Here is a 22,551-nt window from a genome sequence, read left to right on the forward strand (position 1 = left end):
AATCAAATTGGGTAAGATAATATGGTGACAGTTGATGCCAGTAAGACAACAGTGTGTTAGTGCAATAAAAAGGGTTGAATAAAAAATGTATTGGTGATGTGGACTGTGTGCGTATTTGTGTGTCTGTTTGGCTTCATTCTCAGTGCCGTTTGTTTGTTGAACTGGCAAATATACACATAAACTACTTCACCAAAGTTCATGAAACCTGGTGAAGAGGTGGGGTATTGGACAAGGATTAAGTTAATTATGGTTCAGATCTGTTAAAACTGACAGACAAGCCTTTGGCAGGGGTCCCCAGTACTCCAGCTGTATGTGTGAGTCGCTGAATTGCCTCCCAACAAGAATAATCAGTAGTTCCCAACATTTGTAGAACTTCAGATTATTTTATTGTTAATCTATGTTATTATTCAGTGGGCACTGATTGTTTTCCCTCATAATATCACAAACATCAACTACACAGTTTAAAAACAAATATGAAGATATCATTTCTACCAAGTGTAGGGACGTGGGGGAGTGTTAATCTCAGGGTGTGTAGTTAGTGGACTGTTGTTTTGGTTTGTGAATTGCCACTACTGGATGCAGACTTGTGTATGTTTATGTATGCATATAAGTACTGATAATGATCAAACAGCATAAAAGGTGTGGGATTGGAAAAAAACCCACCTGATACTTCGTGTTTACAATGCACTTTTTTGCAGTCAATCATAATTTTGCACCAGTTGTACTGACTATATAAACTACAGATTTTCTTCCACAGCTTCCGCATGTCCTGAAAGCGACAGACTATAAAAGTACTTTAGCGACGATGTTTGCGAATAACTTTCAGAGAGATGTGTGGCTCACAGTACGATTGTGCTTGCAACATATCGACCATTTTCTGAGAAGTTATCTGAGGTAAACGCTGAGGAGTCGGTCGGTCAGCACCACGGACAGAGGCGAGATTTCGTTAAAATGCGTTGTGCGGCTTCAGGATCCACTCTGCATAACCAAGGTGAGCTCCCACACAGCTCCACTTTTATGAAAATGGTTAACTCTGAGAACAGACGGAGGGGAGCTGAGTTGCAAGAATCTCTGCTGTTCACAGAATTTAGATGTCGGGGTATTTTTGCAACTTGTCTTTCGAAAGAAGTGGGAAACTTTCCCTTAAACATATCTTTTCGGCTCAAATGGGCAGGTGTCAACTCCCACAAGTCCTACAGTCTGTGTCTTGTAACTATCCCCCAAGACTGAGCAAATAGTTCGCATACACACGAACATACTGGGCTGCCCTACAGTGAATGTGCGCAAACCTTTCTCATCTGTTTAGCATTCATGCGCTGCAGTGCTGCGCGTCAGTCACCTAACTAGATTGTTCCATCAGACGGAATTACCCGCATCACTCAATGAAATACAATTATTGATTACACCGGCCCTCCCTCTCCCCAACCACCACCTCTGTTTTTCGCTCTCTCCTTTCCCTGAAGTGCTGCAGCGAGAGAGGACCGCATCGAAAAAGAAAGAGAGAGGGAGAGAGAGAGAGAGGAAAAAAAAAAAGAAAAACAGTCGTGCGCCGGCAGTTTCCTCTGATCCTATTCTACAGTAAAAAGCCCACAAGATTTTTTTTTCCTTCTTCTTTTTTCTTTTTCCCGAGAGCAAAAGCAGAGTCCGGTGCAATGGCTCACAATCAGCTCGGTCCAATTTTCTCGCCATAAATGACGGTAAGTAATGACTTTTTTTTCCCACCCTGAAAACATGCTGAGTGTAAGACTTCCGAGTTAGGCAATTCTCTTTTCGCCTTTTGTATCTAATATGGGGACACACAAACACACACGTACACACACACAGACACGTGCGACTATCAATTTATTAGCACATTTTCAGTGATATTTCTGACTAAAATGAAAGCTGCGACTCAGGGACAGGTTATTTTGTATTCACGAGTTCATGATTGAATGGTTAAAAGTTGGGATTATTTCCCTGACTTCACATTTGCCTCATATAAGAGTAAAGGCAAATTATCCTGAAGTAGGCTGCGAGCATAATTAACTAATGGGATGTAGTGGGGATTCATCCCCGGTTTCAGTGTGTCTTAGATTGTGAGATTTAGTCAAATCTATGTCAGATATACTCGAATAAAGTCTGTTTAGTTTTCCTTTCGGCTCATGAGCTGGTGTGTCCATCTTTGTGGTATCATAAAATAGTTGTCCTTGGCATGAGCCGAGCTTTTTTGGGGTTTGTTGACTGTGGACTGTTCACGCTGTACTGCAATCCAGCCACCTGCCCTGGGGCAGTTAAAGCACTCTGCACTGCCGCCAAAAAGAGGAGAGGACGCGGGAGTAGGCAACTGACTCATCCATGAATTGTACCTCAAGAGGCAGCGAGCGATTGACAGGCGCACAGCCGGTGAACTGGAAATCTGTGGCAGAGTGCTTTGTTTGCAGTCCTAACGCCGCTTGTAGTAGTCCTGCTGGGTTAACACTGAAGGGCTCCATCAGTGAAAACACGCTGGATGGAAGTGATTGCAAGCTGCAAAATTCAGTCGTTTGGCCCACTTGTCATTGTTTCTAAAAATCGATATATACCTGATAAACAAAAGTCTCTCTGGGATTCATAACATCCTCTTCCCTGTGTCTCCACTACAAGCACCCATTGATTCCTAATTTTGTTCCTATTCTGAAGTTCAACAGCAATAAAAAGATGTTTTGAGGTGGAGATAGTTTCTGTTGCACTGTTTTGCTGTATGCTGCAAAGAAGAAAGGACTCCAAAGTGTGTCTGATAATGCATGTCACAGTGTAGAAGAGAGAAGAAGGTCTGTCAGAACATTTTGTTGACTAACGTGAAAGTAGATATCCACCACATTCATCATTATTTTAGTTTAAACCAGCAGTTTTGCTCTGAAGAATCCTCTTTTTCACTCTCATGTTACCCTAAATGTGCGTGTGATTGTGGCTTGATTTATCTTTTTGTAAGCACACATATGCACCATGCAAAGGTAAAACGTCACCAGTAACTGTGTAACATATTGCATCCCTTACCTAATATGAATTGTTGCATCATTACGACCCAGCAGACAGGGTTTGGACTAGACAGGAGTGGCATGTGATATTTCATAAAGAAGATCAAACACGTATCAAGTTGAAAGAGAAAAGCAAACGAGACGACACACTTTGCTGTGTGTAGATCAGTCAGGGGTTTCTTTCTGTCTTTAGGTTTTAGGTTTTCGATGCTTGTACACTCCTGAATGCATTTCTGGAGACATTAATTGTTTCAGTCTAAGTAAGAAGAGTCAAAAGAATATAAATTATGTAAGAATATAAACAAGGAATGACACTTTTTTATAATCTCCAGGCTTGAGATAACAGTGACTGAAGTCATTCTAAATAATAACAATGGCAGCTCTTCATGTTTGAGAAGGAAATAATCAGCTTGCTGCAGACCCATTTTTGTGTATTTGTATTGATATTTTTTTTATTCATCATCTGTGATCTGTGGTGGATCTTTGAGTGCTTCTAAGCTGCTGTTTTTTTACACTCCACGAGGAACAATTTCTCCTATACAGTACAGCCATCGTCCTCTGTCTTCCCCTTCGCTTGCTCAGTAATGGAATCAGTGTTTGATGAAATCTCCTAAGACGTCACGGGCCGGTTGGGTTTCTGCCTTCCAGATGAGGTCATGGACTCTCCGTTTTTATGGGATTACATGATGTGGCTCTGCCCACTTTAGCGACTGGACCTGCTTTTCTCTTTCCTCCTTTTGGTAATAGAGCAAACCACCGGTCACACCATCACAGTGCTTACGCACGTCTTTGAAAGGGAAGGTCGCTTTCTCCGTCAAGTCATACTTGAGAGATGGGAGGTCTTTATGATTGTGCTTCAACAGCACAAAAACCCACTAAATCTTCAAAATATTTTACAAAATGTGGGAAAAAAGTTCTTCTGAGTTAAGGGGCCCAAATACGTCCACTTCATGTGAACAAAATACACAGGTCAAAAAGGTGAAGTGCCAGTATTGTGCCCTCATAGCTGTGCCACTTTTTCCCCTCTTTTGCTTTTTATTTTCTAAACATTTTTGGAATATATTTCTGCCTTGTGCACTCTATAAAACCGATTCTTATAAAATCAGATTTAAGAATGAGAAGGAGACCACAGCCCTCGTTGTTTTGCGTCATTCTACTTACTCATTGTACTGTGAAAGAGACAAAGTCTGTACTAAATAAGCACACATATACAAAAAGGTCACTATTGATTTTATTTCAAGTACATTAAGTGTTTGCCTCCACAAGATGTTGTGGGTCAGGGAACCTGAAATCCAGGGACAGAAATTGATCCTTTTATTTTGTACTAACAACCTGCTTGTGCCTGCTCAGTCTGTTTGTCGGCCGCTGGACTCGCGGTTGATTAGTTCCAACACTCACATCAATCCTTTTGACAAAGTGCAATGTGAGTAGGAAGCCCTCACTGTGCTGATAATTGGTTCATTATGTTTTAGGTTGTTTTCACTGAGGCTGTTTATTACTATTGTCATCATTACTGTGTAATCTCGTGTAATTAATATCTTTTTGTTTTCTGTCAAAATTCACATTGCTTGGGTTAATCACTGTGCCACTTATGACAAATGTTTCACGGTAAGCAACAGCAGTATGTTTAAATGCATTAAGCTTATCAAACACACAAACTCTGGATAATAACACTAATCCCCCCCTCCTTCTGAGATTAGCTGTCCTCAGTTGGACGCATGGATAAATCTCTTGAAACACTAATCTCTCAGTTTGTCTTTATGTCCATGGCAGATGAAATTCAAAGGCCAAGTGATACTTGACCTAGCGATTTTTCTATTTTCTTTTACTATTTTAAAGAGGTCTAAGAAAAGCAGGGCCACCATCCATCATGCAGACAAGAGGTATCGCCAGAGCCAGGCCTAATTTCAGCCACCCTCTCATGGTTCAGAGCAGCACAGTATATTAGCTCTTTTTATTTTAATAGCAGGGAACAGTTACCTCTGGGGGTCCCATGTGCTGTCTGGCACTTGGCCGTTGCCATTGGGGAGTGCCATAGCCATCCAAAGTATCCAACCCCATGAATGTCTGGACAAAAGTTTTCCCAGCAGACCACTGCACTACAATAAAACGATCAAAAATATTCACTTCACCTGTCAGTGGTTTTGATGTTGTGGCTGTTGAGATGGCCAAGTGTTATGAGGAAATCAACATGCCTAAAATATAAACCTACATAAAATATCAGAGGAACTGCAAAAAATAAAGAAGATCGCGTAGAAATAAAATAAAACAGAAAACTTAGGTTAGGCAGAGTTGGTGGTTTCCCCAGCTAGAATGCGATTGCTCTTGCTGTCTCCGGTATCGGGGTCTCTTCAGCTGCGGTCAGGTGAGGTCGGTTGCCTCTGTGCTCGGGTGTCTTCTGAGCCTCATCACCACTGACAGCGTGTCTCACCATACACTCCATTGATTCTCTGACAGGCAGCCTCGTGCAGCGCCTGCGTGTGCCCGTTTTAGGTAAGAGCCTGTGTGATGGCTGACACGACTCAGTCCTGAAAGAAATAAATGGTTCTCTGACACCTGTGAACTTTGACTTGCTCCTTGCAAGGTGTTAGCCTTCTGAGGAATTCACAATTCATTTTTACTTTTTGATGTTTTCATGCATAAATGCTCAAGGAGAGCCGTTTGGGGGAAACTAGGAAACTGATGCCACAACCTCAGCCCTTTGTATGTTATTTTTTGACAAAGGAGACAGATTGATTATGCGCTTCCTTATCTGAGGAAGCACCAGTGTCAATGGAGGCATTAAAAATTATCAGAAAAGGGAGCACGCTCGTAACCACAGAAGTTATCGTATGCGCCAAAAGGGATTAGTAGAGTCACCTTGAAACTGCGGTGTCATTTTGCCCAGTAAAATTGCATTATAGGAGCTGGAACCGGCCCTGTGATTTGTGTCCTCCTGACAAGGCTTCAGTGTTCATTAGAGGCTGTGGCGAGCCACTCGTAGTCACATGGAAACCCCACACACTGGACGGCTCTGACCATCCCCACCCTGCTCATAAATATGCACTCCATAGCATCTGCAAATGTTTTATAATAAAAAAAAAGAGCAATTCAGGGTTTTGTAATTTAAGAGAAATTTAGAAATTCTTTGATTTGTTTAACCTGGCTGATGATGAGAGCGGAGCACTCACATGAAATCATGATACATCATTTTAGCGTTTAAGCTGGGGTCTCCCTCCCATCACTAGTCTGCAGAGATGGGAAGTGGCTTCCCCGCGCCCATGTGTGTTCACACTCACTTATGTGCACGACATGTTTAGGAGTGAGAGATCTTCTTTCTAGGTATGTGTGCCTTTTGCAGGTACATATATATTTGTGCAGCTTTTCAGGCACTTTATTTGAGAATAGTTCTTGTCTGTGATTGTTTCTACACTGTGTCTGTCTGTGCATCCACTCACGGTCATTCCTCCTATCCTCCCGTCTTTACTTGGATTAAAAATGACAGTGCCGTTCCAGTTGGATCGTCGCTCCCGTTTTAATGAACCGGGTCTTTATTGGGGACAAATTGATTTTTGGGCAGAGTGTTTGTTTATTAGCTCCTGCTTTACAGAGCTGATCATGAGTCAGCAGGTTCAGCATCTCTGTTTCAAATAATCATCTCTTCAAAAACTGAGGGCAACTCATGAGATGTAGAACAAACTAGGAGAGCCTTTGGAGAACGAATTTTTATTTTGAATGGAAATTTGGGGCAATGCAGAAAAGCCAACGATTAACAGGTTAGTTAATGATAGTGGGCGGACATGATGAGCATCTCTTGTGTCTGATTTTATTTCTCTTTAAACTCTGATGCTTCTCGACTCTTCTTTTTTAAAATCTGTCTGTTGCTTCCCCTTCCCCCCTGTCTTTCAGACTGGTCCATGATTGCCACAGCCATTGTGGTTTATCTCCTGTGGTGACTGCAGACTCAAGAGTTTCCTTCCCACATCCCAAGACCCACTGATCTCACCATTCCTCTAACTCGCCTTTACATTTGCCCCTTTTCCCCTCTCTTCCCTCTTTCTTCTACTTCTTGCCACCATCAGCACCCCTGCAAAGGTCTACTTTTGGAGCCAAAATGGAGGACACTTACAATAATAGGACTTCCCTAGTTAAGGGGGCCAAGGACATTGTCAAGGAGGCCAAAAAGCACGCAACAAAGAAAGTCAACAAGGCGGTAGACCGTGCTACAGATGAGTACTCTTCTCACCGCAACTACACTCGATTCCAGGACGAGGTGGATGAAGATGAGGATTTCTACCAGAACCCGCCGAGGCAGGACGGCGAGAGCTACCCCGACAATGAGGAGGGCTCAAGTGATGCTACAGAGGGCCACGACGACGAGGACGAGATCTATGAGGGCGAGTACCAGGGCATCCCCTCATCCGCAGGAGACAAGAAGCAGGGCCAGGTGGCACTGGGGAAGCCGATGTCTGATGGCACAAAGGACCGTGGCGAGCTGGAACAGGAGAGGCAGGCGGATGAGGAGGAGCTGGCCCAGCAATATGAGCTGATCATCCAGGAGTGTGGCCACGGCAGGTTCCAGTGGCAGCTGTTCCTGGTGCTCGGGCTGGCACTCATGTCGGATGGGGTGGAGGTGTTTGTGGTGGGCTTTGTGCTGCCCAGTGCAGAGACAGACATGTGTGTGCCCAACTCCAGCTCGGGATGGCTAGGTAAGGCCCTTCTTTGTATTCGTTTTGGATATTAATGCACTCGCTTCATTATTAATTCAGCAAGGCCTTTTCTTAGTGTGTATTTTATTCTGTTTAATTAGTTATTATAAGTCTGAAAGGCCTTTTTCTCACCTTTGAATAGAGTTTAAATAGCACCCTACGATGTACAGCTGCATCCTTTCCAGGATCATTATAAAATTAACAACTGTGCACATGTTTGAAATAAGTACACAGCATGCAAAAATAGCCTCAAAACAGCCTTGAAAAACAGGTCCAGATGTATGTGTTTGTGCTATACACAGTATGTCACTCTTATCCTATAGCAGTGTTTCACATAGATGAGGCGTTTCGGTCCAATGGGCTCCGTGTCAGGATTAAGAGGGTAGCTAATATTCCCTGTGTGCTCTGTGGGTTGAGGTGGAGTCTCAGCAGTACCAGTAGCTGCAGGTGCATAATCCATCACCACAGAGCTGTGTACAGGGGCTGACTCACTGTGTCAGTACCAGAGTGGAGAGGACATTCAATCAGGCACACAGCCCTTAGATACTAACTGCCACGGTGAGACGTGACAATACATCAACTTCACAGCAACACCTGATGGAAAACTGATACGCGCTTTGAAAATGAAGGTTGTGACGGAAAGTTTGACAAATACTATTGTACTGCTGCTTTATTTAAGAAAAATGTACTGTTGGTTGTACTTGCAGCAGAGTCATCTTATCAACAAAAACACTACTTTGTTAAAGCCTCACAAGATGTTGTGTACGCTGCACCTTCATTTTTCTGTCTCTTTCCTTGGTATCAGTGTAAACTCTTTGCTTCCTTTCTTGCCAAGCAAAGTCCTGCAGGCATTTTTGCTCTATGCTCTGCTTCTCCTTGTTCGTGACTCCATCCCTCACCCCTGTCCCTCCCCCTCACCCCCCATTCTCTGTGCTTTTCCTTTCTTCTCCCATCCTCCTCTTCCTCATCCTGCTGATTAGCCCGAGGCTCCTCCCTGTTGATTGGTGTGTGTGTGTGCATGCGTGTGTGTGTGAGTGTTTGAGCATAGCCTACATAATTACCATGACCTTGTTGGTATCCATTCGGAGTTTAACACACTAATTACACTTAATTAGAGGTAACAAAATGGTGTCAACTGATGTTTTACAGGTGCCACAGCATTTTTTTTACTTCCTTTAAGTGCAGAAATTCAAAAATGAACTTTAATCTGCAGATGAACGAGATAAGAAGTTCTGTTTTTTTAAGTTCACTGGGTAACGAGGATCTCATCTTACAGTGACAGCCTTAGATGGACTGACATCGTCTTTCAGAGCACTTTTACACCACAGCCCACATTCACTACTTTATTTTTCACACACTCACGCTCCAGTGGATGGACGTTTCTGGGGCATTTTTGGTTACCTTCTTTTGGCCAGTTACACTTTAATATGCAGACCAGGAGAGCAGGGATCTAATCAAGGACCTTCTAACTGGCCACAGTTGTCTTACCATGAAATAGCCTCTTTTTGGTGGTCTGCGGGTAAGGACTGAGGATCAGTTTAACCTGTGGTCCATACAGCTTGGTCTGTAGGTTCAGTTATCACACTTGGCAGATTTATCAGCATGTGAAGCTACTTAGGTTTCATTTAGATGAGGCTGGTTATGGTTGCATCTGCATTATACCCTCAAGGTCACTCTTCTGGAATGGTGGATGTGCACTCTCACTACACTCAGTCTTCTCAGTATGTGTTTCATCTCTGTCACAGTTGAAGTAAGTACATATTGCTTCCAAAATAAGGTCAACAGTAGAAAAATGAACCTAATCACTGATCTACTATGAATGTAGTTGGTGATTTATGTTTTTCAATTAAATTAAATTCAAATTTATTTATACAGCTCCAAATCACAACAACAGTTGCCTCAAGGTGTTTTATACTGTAAGGTAGACCCTACAATAATACATACAGAGAAAATCCCAAGAATCATATGACCCCCTATGAGCAAGCACTTTGGCAACAGTGGGAAGGAAAAACTCCCTTTTAACAGGAAGAAACCTCCAGCAGAACCAGGCTCAGGGAGGGGTGGGGCCATCTGCCACGGCCGTTTGTGGTTTGAGAAAGAAGACAGGATAAAAGACATGCTGTGGAAGAGAGCCTGAGATTAATAACAAGTATGATTCAATGCAGAGAGGTCTATTAACACAGAAATGTTACTGAAGAAAAAAACCCAAGTTTTAATTGGGTATTACAATAAATGCACATTCTGCTATATATGTGCTTTCTGATTTTTGTTTATATGCGGTTAAGTGTTTCAGAGGAGGCATTTGGACAATAGTAGAGTTAAAGTGGAGGCTGACATCCTCAGGATTAAGAAACTAAAAATTACCCAAAAATATATGAAAAATTAAGAAATTCTAAAGATTTGAAAAACCAGGTTGGTGTTTGGTTCGCTCTACCAGACTTCATCACAGTTTGAGTGCAGCTTCATTGACTCCATAGAAGGCAGAAGCAGGAGCATGCTGTAAAGACCGCTGAATATAATGGGATAATGCAGCATGAAAAAAACAGAAAATCCCAAATAGGATGGATGAGTAAGATGCTGATTCCATTACTGAGTTGAATTTGGTCCAGCCGGTTTTCCGATCTCACAGGAATCTTTTAATGTTACTTCAGTGTGAAAGATGAAGTACTGGGCTATAGGAGGGGGTGAAATACTGTAAATACCTCAAACAAGAGTGGAGGATGTGGGAAGTGGGAAGCAGGAGGGAAGACACGCACGCTGAGATGCAATATGTGGGATAAACGGGGGAAGACGAGAGGAGGAGAGATGGCTTTGAAGCAGCGAGATGACCAAGTTACATGGGAGTAATAGGAAGAGTGCTGTGGGTGGACGGGTGCAGAGAGGTGGAGGATGGTAGTATTTAGTACACCAACAGTCAAAGTCAGGGAGAGGCTTAGCTATCATCTCAGACACATCAGACAAAGGGAACCGATCACCCTCTCATTACTTATTTGTTTTCTTAGACTGTCTCTCCACAGCTACAACTCCCCTCATTTTTCTCTTTGACTCATCTCGTTTTCATCTAATAGCCACCTCTCCACCTCTGCTGTCTCTACCTCCCTCCTACTTTCTTGTCTTTTGCTGCCCTTTATCTCTCCCCCCCCCCCCCCCCCCTTCACTTTCTTGTCTTTTGATCGCTTGTCCTTCCCTGGCCTTCTTTGAGTCCTGACTTCACTCTTTGTCTCCTCTAAAACTCTATCTCTACAGCGCTCCTCCCTTGTTGTCTCCTCTCATTTCCTATCATTCCCTTTCTTTCTCCCTGTCGGTCTGAGCCAGCTGGCAGGCTGTGTGGGGCTGCGCGGTCCTGGGGCAGCTGAGCATGGCTAAACTGCAGTAAGATCGCAGCGTCATTGCGGAGATTACACTGCTCGAATAGCCCAGCTAGCTCCACGTTGTGTGGGAGAATGTGTGTGGTGGACTGAGGGAGGGGAGATGCTCGATGGGACTGAATATCTGTGCGTGGACCAAACCTGCTGTCACCATGTCCAACTGCTCGCCTTTATCAGGGTTTCACAACATCACTATTTTATGTGAATTATCACAATCTGTACTGTTAATGAAGGTTGGATCATTACTGATTGGGACTGAGTCATTTTTAAACCCTGCGCTCTAAGCCCTACAATAGGTTATTTCCATAGAAATCCTGCCTCCACTGATACGACTTAAATATGACACAAAGCTTCAATCTCATCTTCTGCGGAGGTGGCAGAAGAAGGAGACACGAATCCGGTCAAACTGACACGATGTAGTACAAATGTGATTACACGCTGCTCAGTGTAAAGGAGCTGTTGACAGAGGCGCTAGGATGAAGCTAAAGTAAATACTGTAAATAGGAAGGAAAGCACAGAAGACAGGAGAGAGGAAACTGGAAAGCAAAGGAGGGTGCAAAGCTGGGGGAAAGACAAATGGGGGGGAATGGTAGTAATGCAGGGACTCACAGCAGGAGGGGGGGATGGTACAGAAAGGTGCCACAGCTGAGCCGCAGCATGCACCAGGCGTGCTGCTGCACGATAGCATCATCATTATGAATAAAGCAGGATGGGTGTTTTTGCGCGACGCTGAAACAGTTTGCACCGCTAAGAGCGAAGAGCATCAAAGCGTGAAATCAGAGAAGAGGTCGTGATGCAGCTAAGCGCTCCCACGGCTCTCAGGGGGCTCCTTGGTGTGTGACAGGGCAGAAAACACTCCACCAGGGCCTTCCCCATTCTCTCCTCCTCCTCACGCTCTTTTTCTCTCACCATATCTGGAAGTGACTGAACTCTCCTCCTGCGTTACATATCTCCCCCCTCATTACTTTTGGACGTATATTGGTGCTCGATCCTCAATTCCCTCTTATTTTGTGTTTTCTTTTCTTAATCTAGCTTCCTCTTGGCTATTTTAACAACAACAAAGGCAAATAAATGAATTTTTAACAATTTAACGAGCATCTCAGATTTACTCCTCAATTATCTGTGTTTGTGTGTGCAGCTTTGCTTTACTCTGTATGTGTGTGTGTATGTGTGAGGGTGCCTGAGATTTTGATGAATATTTATTATTCTTGGAGATGTGTTTTGACATCTCAACATACTGTCACAGGGCAAAACCTTTTGCTTCTGTGTGAGAGGTCTCCTGACACACTGTCATCTTCTGATGGTGCTCAGAGTCTATACGGGTCTTCACTTCTAAATTTAGCTGTATTTCACAGTGTTATGCATATACAGCAGGGCTTCACAGCTTTAGATACACTGTAAAGACCAAACCATTCAAATAGTTAAACATGAGTTTTTATTGAATCTTCTGAAACATTACAAAAAATACATATAAGTATCAGTTTTAATTTGTATAATTTTTTTTTTTTTGCCAGATTTGGCTTGTAGAGCTCTCAAAAACTCACTAAAACCCATGTATCCAATATGATACACTTGGCATTTGGGTTAGGTATATATTAGATATATAGCCTAAATGCATCTCAGCAAAAAGATGCAAATCTGCATCTAATGCATTGTGCCCGAATTAAAATGTAATGTCTGGCAAGTAAAGCCCACCATTTCTGGGCTTTCATAGCGATCAAAATTATCTTTAATAGATCCTTTTTGGAACATGTGTAGAAAAGAAAAAAAAATCTAAATTTGTTACCTTGGAGCAAAGAGTTCTTCCTGTCTGACTTTCTGAACTGCATAAAGTGTGTGTGACTCACTAAGAAGATGGATGTTGCACACTACTGTCCATGAACAACTCACAGGCTACTCTATTTAATTTAAATTTTGCAGTACTGCACTATTGTATATTCTTAAGTCTTCTTTTCGGTTGTTCTGTATGGTAGTCCCTAGAGACAAAGCACGTACAAACTCCAAAACATGCACAAACTCCAAAACACAACAGAAGTGCTCCAGGACGCTAGGGGCAGTGTTGAGGTTCTCTCTGAGCAAAGCACACTGACTGTTAGCTAACGCCAGATTTGACTCCACCGTAAACTAGGTTGACCAACCGTCCTCTTTTCCCCGGACATGTCCAGTTTTCACGTTCAGTCCGGGGCGTCCGGGTGGATTTTCGAGTTTGATAAAAAATGTCCGGGTTTTCCTATAGGCCGACAGAGGACCCATGTGTGTAACGTCATTTCTGAACTGCTGCTTTGCGCTTGTTCTGCGCTCACAGACGTGACAGACAGCGCGCAGCAAAGTGCCTATTATATTATCATTATAATGATGTTTAAAAGATCCCAAAGCACAAGTGCATCTTTTCAGAAGAACTGCAAAAGACATTTCTCTTGCACCGACCCAGTACTGGTAATTTTTCTTATGCAGATGAGGTATTATTTCTGTACCATTATTTCATTTTCGAGGCTTTTAATTTTTAATTTTTTTTGCTCTTGTTGACTTGTAAAAGCCTACATGACATATTGTATTTCACAATTCATTAACTGCACAGACAAGGCATCGTTTTAATATGGTAAATATGTTTCTTTAAGCAAGTTTTTCATGACTGAGCCAAGTGTCCTCTTTTTTGGAAATTAAAATATGGTCACCCTACCGTAAACTAAGTGTTCATAGTAATTAAAAACAAATCAAACAACAGTTTGCACATTACCTTTCTTATAAAGCATTGTTGCTCTGTCCTTGCAGGTGTTTTCCGCTGGCATCCAACTCCATGTGTTTGCAACAAACTTGTTTATTTTGCAAATCGAGCTCAACACTGCCCCTAGCGTCCTGGAGCACTTCCATTGTGTTTTGGAGTTTGCATGTGCTTTGGAATTTGTATGTGCTTTGTCTCTAGGGGCCACCGTAGTTCTGTACATGTAGCAAACTGACAATAAAAAACAAAAAGAAATCTTTGAATTAAAATGACTTATTTAATGATTAATTTAAAAATCACAGTATTATGGATGCAGCACACATTTAGAACATGATAAGTGTCATTTACAGTCAGAACATGTCTGTGCTACTTTTGCATTATGTTACACTTCAGTGCACTGCAGTCCCAACCGCTGGTGTGAGCGCTGCTGACGCCGTGCAGTAGAATACAGCGGAGCAAGCCGGACAGAACATCAATAAAGTCATTACGTAATTGACTGTCCTGTGAGAGATGTACTCATTTGTTAGCAGTTTTATTGCTTTTATTTATTTATTTATTTAAACTGACTTTAAGGCAGAACGAATGATTGATTATTTTCCCTTGTTTCCTTGCATCTCTAAAAAAAACCAAAAAGTGTATTGTTTGTGTGAAAGGTTTAATGCTGGGAAACATAAAAAGGCCTCTGGATGTTTGGATGCATGACATTTAAATGGGAGGCCAATGGGTGTTTGCCTGTGCATTGCATATCTAGCCTCCCCTTAATGAAGTAAATGTGAACTGTGCATAGACTGAGGACTTCCGTTAAATTTAGAATTGAATTTATGATACCTTGAGGCGAGTATCTAGATGGCTGCCAAATGTGACAGATAGCTGCGTTTTGACCCCTGAAGTGAAAGAGTCAAACAGATATCTGCTCACAGCAGAGGAGAAGAGACCTGACTGGAGACATTACAGAAAGGAAATGAATCTTGCTATTAACATTATTGTAATGGGATGAACAAAGTGCCCCGCGGCAGAGTTGTATCTCTTTGTATGTGACTGCAACGGATAAAAATAACCTCCCTAAACCAGGTTTATGATTATGTGTCTGAAAATACCTGGATATTGATAAAGCTTCAATATAATCTGTTAGTAAACTCTGCTATTTTTCCAGCCTGGGACGGAAACATCAATGAAAGAAATTTCAGCAGACGCTGCATGTCCATGAAAGCGGCTAACCATTCCACTGCCAATTACAGTGCAGACTAAAACAGTAATAACAGGCTCCACTCTTCCGGGCAGATTCATGATGATTAGTGAAAAAAATCAATGCTGTTTTGTTGGAGCATTGATCTCATCTGTGATGAGAGAGATTAAAAGAGGGCAGAGGACCTTTTTGTAAAGTCATCCTGCATTACCGTTCACATTTGTCTCATTGTTCGGAGCCTGTTTTCTGTTTTTCTTTCTTGTTTTTTACACACTGTATTTACAGTTTTACAGTTATTTAAGTGTGTTACAGGGGCAGAGGCTTTTCAGACGGGGTTTAGGGTTTAGTATCTGCACTTGGAGTTCTAACTTTAGGATGCAGTCTAGCTTTTCATTCATTTTCTGCAGCTTATTCAGCTTCAGGTTGCAGGGGCATAATCTAAACTGAAAAGTCCAGACCTCCCTCCCCTCATGCAGAGGGGACACTGAGGTGTGATCTTGCCAGCCTGTTCTGGGTCTGCCCCTCCTGGTTGGACATGCCATAAACGCCTGGCCCAGGTGACGGTCAGATGGCCAGACCACCTAAACTGGTTTCTTTCGATAGGGAGGAATAGCAGCTCCACTCTGTGTACTTCCAAAATGACCAAGCTATTTATCCTGGTTCTAAGGGAGAGCCCAGCCAACTTTCAGAGGAAGTTAATTTCAGCCACTGCTATCTGTGATCTCTTTTTTAAAAACTCCATCCAGAGTTTACACTCAGCTCTCTCGTTACCACATCAGATTTCCATGATGTCCGCCTCACTGTCTCACGCTCCCCTCTCTTATGAACCCCAACATACTTATGAACAGTTATGCTTAAACATGTTGCTTGTTATGGATAAACCGTGATTGGCAGAGAAATCCAGTAACAGAACACAACTCAGGAGTTTGTGGAGAGAAGTAGTAGTATAGTTTTTTTTTTTACTCATTTAATGAATTAACAAATACTCTGGTCTAGTAACTGAAGAAATTACACAGCAAACCAACACAATCATACACTGCAGTGCACATACACAATATAGAGATGTGAGGTAATCGACTATATTTTAACAAAAAATAAAAATAAGGCCGCTCTCTCTTCCTTCCAGGCAGTGTTGTGTACTTGGGAATGATGGTCGGAGCGTTCTTCTGGGGAGGAATGTCTGACAAAGTGGGCCGTAGACAATGCCTCCTCATCTGCATGTCCACGAATGGCTTCTTTGCCTTCCTGTCATCTTTCGTCCAGGGATATGGCTTCTTCCTCGTTTGCCGTCTCGTCGCGGGTTTCGGGTGAGTCTGATAAATCGGAGGTTGCACAATGCCACCACAGTGGGAGGGTAACACAGCAAGTCCAACAATCAAAGACAAATCCCTGTTTTTCCTGATTGTTCCCATCCTCTGAAAAGTGATGAAAAAAATCAGGCTAATTATAATTATTAATAAAATAGTAATAGCTGTAATAAAAATTATTACTTTTTTACCAGAACTATGGCCAATGTAATTCTTCACTCTGTCAGCAAACTTTTATACTAACTGTGAATTTAGGGATTCCTGCAATGCATTAAAATGAGCAGAGCGTGCTTGAAAATGACAGACAGCATGTACTCTTTTTATAGCATAGACATATGACTGTGATTTATTGCGTTCTTTTCTTTGGCAGTATAACCGGTCCTTTAAGGCCTAATTCAGCAAATGCATTTGTCATGGTCCTGGGCCAGTATTCTTAGTTTTCATGTATTTTTGTATTTTGTTCTTTATTTAGGCCATGCTTCCTGGGTTGATCTGTTACGTTGTTCCTTATGTGTTTTCCCTTCGTGACTCTTACCCCCTGTGTGCCCCTCTGTGTATTTATGAGCCCTCGTCTCTCTTTGTGTTTTATTCTATGTTTTCCCCAGCCCGTTATGTCTGCGTTCTCCCCGTGCTCTCTCGCCTCCTGTTTGAACCTCTGTGTACTTCCTGCTTTACTTTGCCCATCTCCCATCAGTGTTACATTCACTCCTGCCGTGTCTTGTTATGATTATCAGTGTCACCTGTGTTCCCCGTGTGCATCCACTTCCCCTGATCATCCCTCATGTGTATTTAGTCTCTGTGTTTCATACAGTCTGTGTCGCGTCGTCTGTGTTCCCACCCTCCGTGTTTCCATGCCTGGTCTGTTGTCTTCCAAGCCATAGCCTCACCATAGTTTGTTCCCAGTTTAGGTTTTTGTTTAGCCACGCCATCCCTGCTGTATTTGCACACCTTGTTTTCAGCCATATTAAAGGCTCGCCTTTTGTTAAAACTCACTCCCGTCTGCTCACTTGTGTACGCACCTGGGTCCATTACACGCATTCTCCACTCGGTCCGTCACAGCGGACCGTGACAGCATTGACATCATTCTCGAGAGTAATTGAAAAGGCTCTCCAATAGCTGTGCTATTTTCTGCTTACTCATTCACTTTACAGGTCTTTGCAAAGAGCCCTCAATTTAACTGATTACTAACTGACAGTTTTTCAAGTTATTTTGGGGGTTTTTTTTGTACAGGTGAATTGAAACAACAAAGGACGGTACAAACTGTGGGATAAACGTGAAACTATGCGAATGATGCAAAAAACAAAATGCATCTGCCTTAGTCTCATTAATCTTCCTGTTTTCTGGTTCTTGCAGGATAGGAGGTGCTGTGCCCATCGTCTTTTCCTTCTTTGCCGAGGTGCTGTCCAGGGAGAAAAGAGGAGAGCACCTCAGCTGGCTGTGTATGTTCTGGATGATTGGTGAGATCTATGCATCTGCTATGGCATGGGCCATCATACCACACTATGGTGAGTGTACTTGCAAAAATGTTAACATTCACACCATCACCCATCAGTTTATATAATGTTGAGTGAGGCGGAACCACAAGGAAAAAATTAAGCTTTGTTTTTTCCTTTTGAAATTAAAGGTTGCATTGTTAGAAGGAAGAAGAAAGCATGAATCACTCAACTCCGTGTTTGAAATATAGCCCAATAACAAGCTATATATGGTGATACCCTTAACACAATTAAGTTAAGCGGCGCTCTTAGGATGCTTACAATGTGACTTTATGCTGAGCTCCTGAATAGAGTTACTAAACTGTACAGTCTCCACATGACCATGGGTTAAGGTGCCAGTTTTCCCTGCCATGGGAATTAATCACTTAATAGCTCTGAGTGGCTGCAGGCTGGGAGAGGCTGAGGTCAAAAGATTAATGTATGCACAGATACCACATAGCAAGTATGGGTGAGGGTGGAAGGCGGAAAATGTGATTTATGACAAAACTGTCTGTCGACTGCACTCGTCATGAGAAAAAACAGCACAAAGAGAATTGGCTTTCTTCCTCTCGCCGGATCCTTTTCATTTTCTCCTTGCTTTCATTTTTTTTAAACCTGCTGTTCCCTTCCTTTTACTGCCTCCCCTCACCTCCTCTTTTATACTCTCCCCATCTCTCTAACTCTGTCCTTCCTTTTATTACCTCGCCTCTCTCTCCACTCTCTGTCTCTGCAGAGTGTTCTTCTTGATCAAGCATAATTAGGTTTTTCTCCTTGCTCTAATAGGACAAAGCTACATCTAGAGTTGATTTATGGCCAGACCATGCTTTAGCCAGCCTGTGACGTCAGAGAGAGAGAGAGAGCGTGTGCGTGCGTGTGTGTTGCTGCAAGTTGCATGGATGATGTTTTACTACGACTGCAGATGCATACAGGTGAAATTGAATGCAATAACATCTGACACTGGGAGAGGTCGTTTGAGTGAACACAGGCACACAAAGAGGTGCTTTTATGGTGTTTCTGATAAGGGACTTCCCAGTTTTATTACATGATGCTTAAACAGGGGCACGCACACATGCACAAATGCTGTGGATCCACTCACATGGATGTACAGAAACACACTGGTAAGGGACTTCTGAAACCAGAATGAGGCTTCATTAGAGAACCTGGCTGTCAGATCAGTGGATATCATATTGAACAGATACTTTGCTTTTATTCTCTTTGAGACTCACTACCACTGCGCCTCTCTATCTGAGAGGGAACGACGTGTCTTGCATGCTTACTCCAAAGCTCACGAATGTTTTTTTTTTAACAGTTTCCCTAAAGTGCTGCAGTGCCTTCGACCAATCCCACAATGACGTTTAAGAAAAAAAAAACAACTCCTGCAGACATACCTTTTAGCCTTGCAGTAAAACAAAGCTGCACGACTTATGGGTTATGATACAAGTTCCTTAACACTGGTGTTTAATGTGCCATTAGAGCTCTTATCTGTCTTTACCACTTGCTGACTCATAATGTCTCCTGAAATCCCCCTGGCAGCTGGAGATCCACAAGGAGGTCTACTTGGCAAAAATCCACTGACAGGAAAGCTGGATGAGTTGTTAAGTTAGTTGTTAAGCAAGATCACCACTTGAGTAACCTCATTAGGCAATGCTAAGACCTATAGATTAAAGCTTAAACATCAAGAGTGGACTACACACCATATTTTCTATGAGCCAGCATCTATTATATATTATCCGTCTCTCTGTATGTGTCTGTCTGACCGTCTACAGTAGGCCTGGGATGGCTGACTCAGTCATCCATAGACTTAGCCAATTATGTACATAATCCCTGTAATGAGATTTTCAGTGGCATCGGTGAAACACTAACCCTGCGGGGCAGGAAGTCATGCTACATTTCTGTAGAAAAGGCAATCACTGCTGAACAACCCTTTCTCTCATTGCTCCTCTCTTTATTTCTCTTTCTCACCAGATTTTACTCTAGACTCAAACACACACACACACACACACACACACACACACACACACACACACACACACACACACACACACACACACTCGTTTTCATATCTTAGTGAAAACATCTCATTGACATAATGCTTTCCCTATAGCTGCTAACCCTAACCATCAAAAATGAATGCCTAACCCTCAGCCTAAACCTAACCATAACCTAATTGTATCACTGACACTAAAACCACACTTTGAGCCTCAAAAATGCCTTCAAACTTGTGGGCATGGGCATTTTGTCTCCATAAGTAACTGTTGGTCCCCACAGTTATAGTGGCATGCCAGTCTTCTGTCCTCACAAAGATCTTTAAACATGTACACACACCAAAAGGCAAGGAAATAAACAAAGGGACTTTTACTGCCCAATGGAAACCATTATAGACTCACTGGTAATCCGTGTTGCGTCACAAAAAGTCATTGTCTGTGTTCTTTACATTAGATAATTAATACATTAGCAATTTAGATTATCATACAAAGACAAAGTAATTAGTTTCTACCTTTATTTACGTTTTAGTCACTCGTAACAAGACATTTCCTCTTTCTTGTCTCTTTTGGGACGTATTAGCACCACTTATGATCGTCTCCCACACCCTTTAAAAACAGTTGTTTAAGTGGTTCATATGCACAGCTATCAATGATGAATTTTAATATGCTGTGAGATTAATCCCAAGCAGTCGTTTTCTGGCATAACCATTAGCATTAACCCCCTCCCCACCCTCCGACTCCCCTCCTACGCCTGTTGATGGATAATGGTGCTATTCCGTTAGGAGCAGTATCTCCATGAGGCATGTTCCACGGAGAGACGTGGGAGGTCACAACTGATGCAACAATCCCTTTCCGTGCTTCCTGCCCAATAACATTGCAGAAAAAAAGACTAAATCATTAAGAACACAAAGAAAAGTGTGCATATACAGTACATTAAACATTTGTGATGGCTGGTCTTTTCACTTCTCTTTATATACTTCAGGTTTTTCCATCAGAATCCTGCTGTGCCAAAAAGTAAACTTCAGTTTATGCAGCACACCCAAAAAAACTGAAGACACAAAACTCATCCAAAAAATACAATTTAATTTGAAACTCTGCTGTATTTTCTTCCTGTTTTGTTTTGTTAAACAGTTTCCCTGTGTGTCATGTTTTTTTTTGTTTTTTTTTTGCTTCTTTACCTTAGCTGCCTGTCTTACTTGACTTTTGACTCTGAACTGTGTAAATGTTAAAATGTCAAGTGTTTTTTTTTCTAGCAAGTCATGGTGTTAACTGTAAAAGAATTACAAAAAACTGGAGCGTACATTTTTACAGGTACATAAGTAACTAGGTTGACAGATGACAAGTGTCTTGGTCAGAAGTGCTCTATTCCATCATTAAACCATTAGAAATGAAATCACTGAAACTCATAATACGCAGTCCATAGACGCCATCATTAGGGCAAGAAAACCCCCACAAAAGCCCACTAAAATGGGTGAGAGGATATTTTTTTGAATGCAAATAAACCTTCCTTCACAAATCAGCTAAGACTGCTTCAAAGCAGGTGCTGGAGTGTAGATGACCTATATGTGCCTATAAGGCCAGTTAAGAGACCTGGGTTTGATTGTGTCCTGGACCATTTCCTGCATTTCGTTCCCTTTCACTGTTCTGTCCAGCAATAAAGACTAAACTGTCCAAAAACATATCTTAAAAAGAAACTCTTAAGTAAGTAGAGCCAAACTCAACGTCTTCAATGTAAATACAGATGATTGACCTCAAGAAGAAAACCACTGAAGGGCACTCAAAATCAGAAAGGCCACATTAAACTTTGTTAGAAAGGACAACTCCATGGAGAGATGAAAGGTTTGGAGATGGAAAGGAAGGCCTCATGATCTCAAGCACACAGGATCATCTGTCAAATATGCTGGAGATATTTTTTATGCAGGTAAGGGCATGGCTGGCAATAGAAAGGAAAAAGGAAAATGCATAATGTTGCACAAATTTCATATGTGTTTATGCGTGGGTGGGTATGACATGGCATTATGTGGTGTCGCTGCACATGATCATTCATGTTTATTTCTGTGCTGTTTCTCCATATACTCCATATAATAACACCTCCCACCCACTACATGACATGCTGGTCAGTCACAGGAGCACGTTCAGTGAGAGACTGAGATTACCGAAAAGCACCACTGAACGACACAGGAAATCTTTCCTGCCTGTGGCCATCTCCCTGTACAACGCATCCACTTAACACACTGGTTACTGTTACAACTACACATGTTTTTTTTCCAGCTATTTATTTATGAGTGACTTATGTGTGTATATATATATATATATATATATATATATATATATATATATTGTACTATTCTTAGTTAGCGTATTGTCTGTCTTGTCTTAATGTTGGTTTATAATGGAGCACTGTAACAAAAAATAGTATTCTGTAGTAATAAGTATTCTGATTCTGATTCTGATGATCAGCTTATTGCATGTGTGCGTCTCCCCTCTTTGTGTGTGTCTGTATGCGTGAATGTTAGAAATGATTAATGAGTCTGGAAGAGTGCCTGTGGGCTGAGATCAGGTGCAACAAGATTTAACTTAGCAGAAAAAGCTCAGTTGTATTCGTACCCATTCAATTAACCTGTCCCTGTGCACTCTCAGGCTTCCTCTGCAGAGCCATTCATCTCTAAGTTTTACACATCACTCTCCTGCGGCTGTCAAGAGCTCCCATTTAAACGCTGTCTTTTATTTGTAGCCCTTTGTGTTTGCAGTGTAAGACTCGCACGCAACACTCACAATCAGCCTTTTAATTCACTTAGTCTCATCTGGTTAAGAATATGCAATAGAA

At 42.1% G+C, this 22,551-nt stretch overlaps 1 protein-coding gene across 2 annotated transcripts in view; it reads left to right on the forward strand.

Annotated features, from left to right (window-relative positions):
- Positions 1 to 899: 899 nt before the first annotated feature.
- The window catches only part of sv2ca (synaptic vesicle glycoprotein 2Ca), a 30,509-nt gene continuing 8,857 nt past the window's right edge, over positions 900 to 22,551 (forward strand). Inside the window, exons 1-4 of one of the 2 annotated variants that reach the window (XM_082553664.1) lie at positions 900 to 991; positions 6,885 to 7,684; positions 16,087 to 16,267; positions 17,621 to 17,772. In XM_082553664.1, the coding sequence (XP_082409790.1) occupies positions 7,090 to 7,684; positions 16,087 to 16,267; positions 17,621 to 17,772 (928 nt within the window). In that variant the 5' untranslated portion in view covers positions 900 to 991; positions 6,885 to 7,089. Of the gene's footprint in view, positions 992 to 1,320; positions 1,698 to 6,884; positions 7,685 to 16,086; positions 16,268 to 17,620; positions 17,773 to 22,551 lie in introns of those variants that run through there. The other variant, XM_082553663.1, reaches the window with a different exon arrangement.

The sequence above is a fragment of the Aulonocara stuartgranti genome (assembly GCF_965226115.1).
Source record: "Aulonocara stuartgranti genome assembly, chromosome: 12".
Lineage (NCBI taxonomy): Eukaryota > Metazoa > Chordata > Actinopteri > Cichliformes > Cichlidae > Aulonocara > Aulonocara stuartgranti.